The sequence below is a fragment of the Merops nubicus genome, unplaced genomic scaffold (genome assembly GCF_000691845.1).
Source record: "Merops nubicus isolate BGI_N331 unplaced genomic scaffold, ASM69184v1 scaffold7836, whole genome shotgun sequence".
Classification (NCBI taxonomy): domain Eukaryota; kingdom Metazoa; phylum Chordata; class Aves; order Coraciiformes; family Meropidae; genus Merops; species Merops nubicus.
This window is the reverse complement of record NW_008612874.1, coordinates 28,747-30,743: the sequence shown is the minus strand read 5'-3', so window position 1 is coordinate 30,743 and position 1,997 is coordinate 28,747. Positions and strand designations below refer to the sequence as shown.

General features: G+C 58.0%; 1 protein-coding gene across 1 annotated transcript in view; it reads left to right on the top strand.

Moving 5' to 3' along the window:
• The window catches only part of KSR2 (kinase suppressor of ras 2), a gene marked incomplete at both ends in the record, with an annotated part of 54,519 nt that overhangs the window by 25,022 nt on the left and 27,500 nt on the right, over window positions 1-1,997 (top strand). The window contains one exon of the mRNA XM_008941685.1: window positions 614-681. Within this exon, the coding sequence (XP_008939933.1) occupies window positions 614-681 (68 nt within the window). The remainder of the gene's footprint in view (window positions 1-613; window positions 682-1,997) is intronic.

Below are 1,997 nucleotides of genomic sequence, written 5' to 3'. Positions count from 1 at the left end.
GAGAGTGTGCGGCAGCCAACGGGGCCTGGGGCAGCCGCTTCCTTCCCAGCCCCTCTGCTGCCCTGGAATTTAATTAAGCATAAAGCAGCGTTAGGGGTGGCTGGGGTAAAGTGGCTTTCCCCAAGTACAGGTCTCTGCTTTTATTTCAGCTACGGCTGGTAAAAATGTCAATTTTGGGCATTTCAAGCTGGCTGGTGGCTGCCTGGTCCCTCACAGCCAGCATAGAAAGGCTCTGGGGGTTCCCGTGCCCTTCCATTGGGGCAGAGACAGCCACCATGGCTCTCATTTGCCAAGGGCATGCAGCCCCCGTGTCCTCCCAGCCTCTCCCCAGTGCTCCAGGACTTGCATCCTGTAGGGCTGCTTATCCCTGTGCTCACCCCTTGGGCATCAGGAGGGTGCCTGAGCTCAAGCCATGGGGATATGGGGGGGTTCTCCGCTCAAGCCATGGGGATTTGGGGGGATTCTCCCATGGCAGCCAGCACCCAGGGGCTGTGACCAACCAAAATATTCCATCAAGTCACCTTCCTGGGTGGAGAAAGGTTCCCCACATCCCTCTGGCCGTGCTGCTCTGTGTCCCCTTGACCCCTGACACCTTTCCTCTGTTCCCCACTAGGCTCAAGTGCCACAACAAATGCACCAAAGAGGCCCCTCCATGTCACCTGCTGATCATCCACCGTGGAGGTAAGGGGCTTTCCCCAGCAGGTAAAACTTTTTAGAAGCCCCCCCAGGCGATTTGGGAGCCCGACCTTCTTCAGGGAGGCTCCCGAACCGCTCGGGCTCCCTGGGAAAATTTTACCCACCGTTTTTTCCGCTTGTAGGGAGACGAGCCGTGCGGGGCGAGGCAGATTTGCATTGCAAACCTCTTCCACCCACCCTTCCCCTGCCTCCTTTTCTTTTCAGATTCCCCACCGCACGGGGTAAGTGCAACAGGTTTTAGCCTTTCGCTACCCGTCGAGAGCTCGGGGACCCGAAATCTCCCGCGGCGCTGGCGGTGCATGGGGGTCCCCCTGAGGATGTTCGTTGGGGGGCTTTTGGAGCTGCCTTACCCCGCTCCGCCCATCCTAAAATCCACAGAGGAGGGAGAACTTTGCAGCAGGACCGACGGGCATCGCTTCCCACCTCTTTTTTTTTCCAGATTTGGGCAGTGCTCCCTGACGGCAGGAGGACTGTGATCGCTTAAGGGAAATGCTGCCGATGGTCGTTGCCTTGAATTTTGAGCTTTCAGAGCTGTTATTCTGTGTTAAATACCACTGACAAAAAAAATTGCACCTTGGTTTAGTCATAGGGAAACAGTTGCTCTGGTGGCACCTCGCAGGGCGAGTGGGGATGCTGTGGCTCAAAGGGGGGCGATTTTGCAGCCTCCACTCCAGCCCCCGTGCCCTTGCTTCTGGCAAATTTGGGTGGAAGGTGCTGAAGACCCCCTCAGTTTTCAGTCTGAGCACCTGCAAACCCTGACCAGGAGGCAGGGAAAGTAGCCCCCCATGCTGCCAGGGGCAGGTGGGCTCCTGGAATGGGCAGAAATTGGGGATTACAGCTGCAGACTGTGATGCTGCAAGAGCAGGAGCTGCCCGCTGTGTGTTTTAGCTTTGGAGTGGCCTCAGCATCGGTGAAATAGCTCCCCCCAAAAGCTCTTAAATGCTTTGCCCCACAGCTGAACCTGTTCCCAAGTCCCCTGGGCTGCAAGCTGCCTTTCCCCCCCAAAAAAATCTCTCTGCCAAGAGCCAGGGTGCTCTGAGCCAGCTCCTTCCCCCCTGCCCCAAAAAGTTGTGGCAAGGATGAGGACGGTGCCTCCTCCTGATACTGGCTGACCCCCCCCAGCTCATGGGGTGGCTGTGGTGGATTGCAAGGGGATTGAATTGCAGTTCTCCTCTCAGTGTGGGGAGAATGGGGCAGTTTGCATCCCAGCACAAGGGCTTTAAGGCCCCCATGTCCCCGGGGGGTTTGGCTGTAGCCTGGGGGCAGGGGGGGAGCCTGCAGGCTGAGGGCCCCCCCAGGAC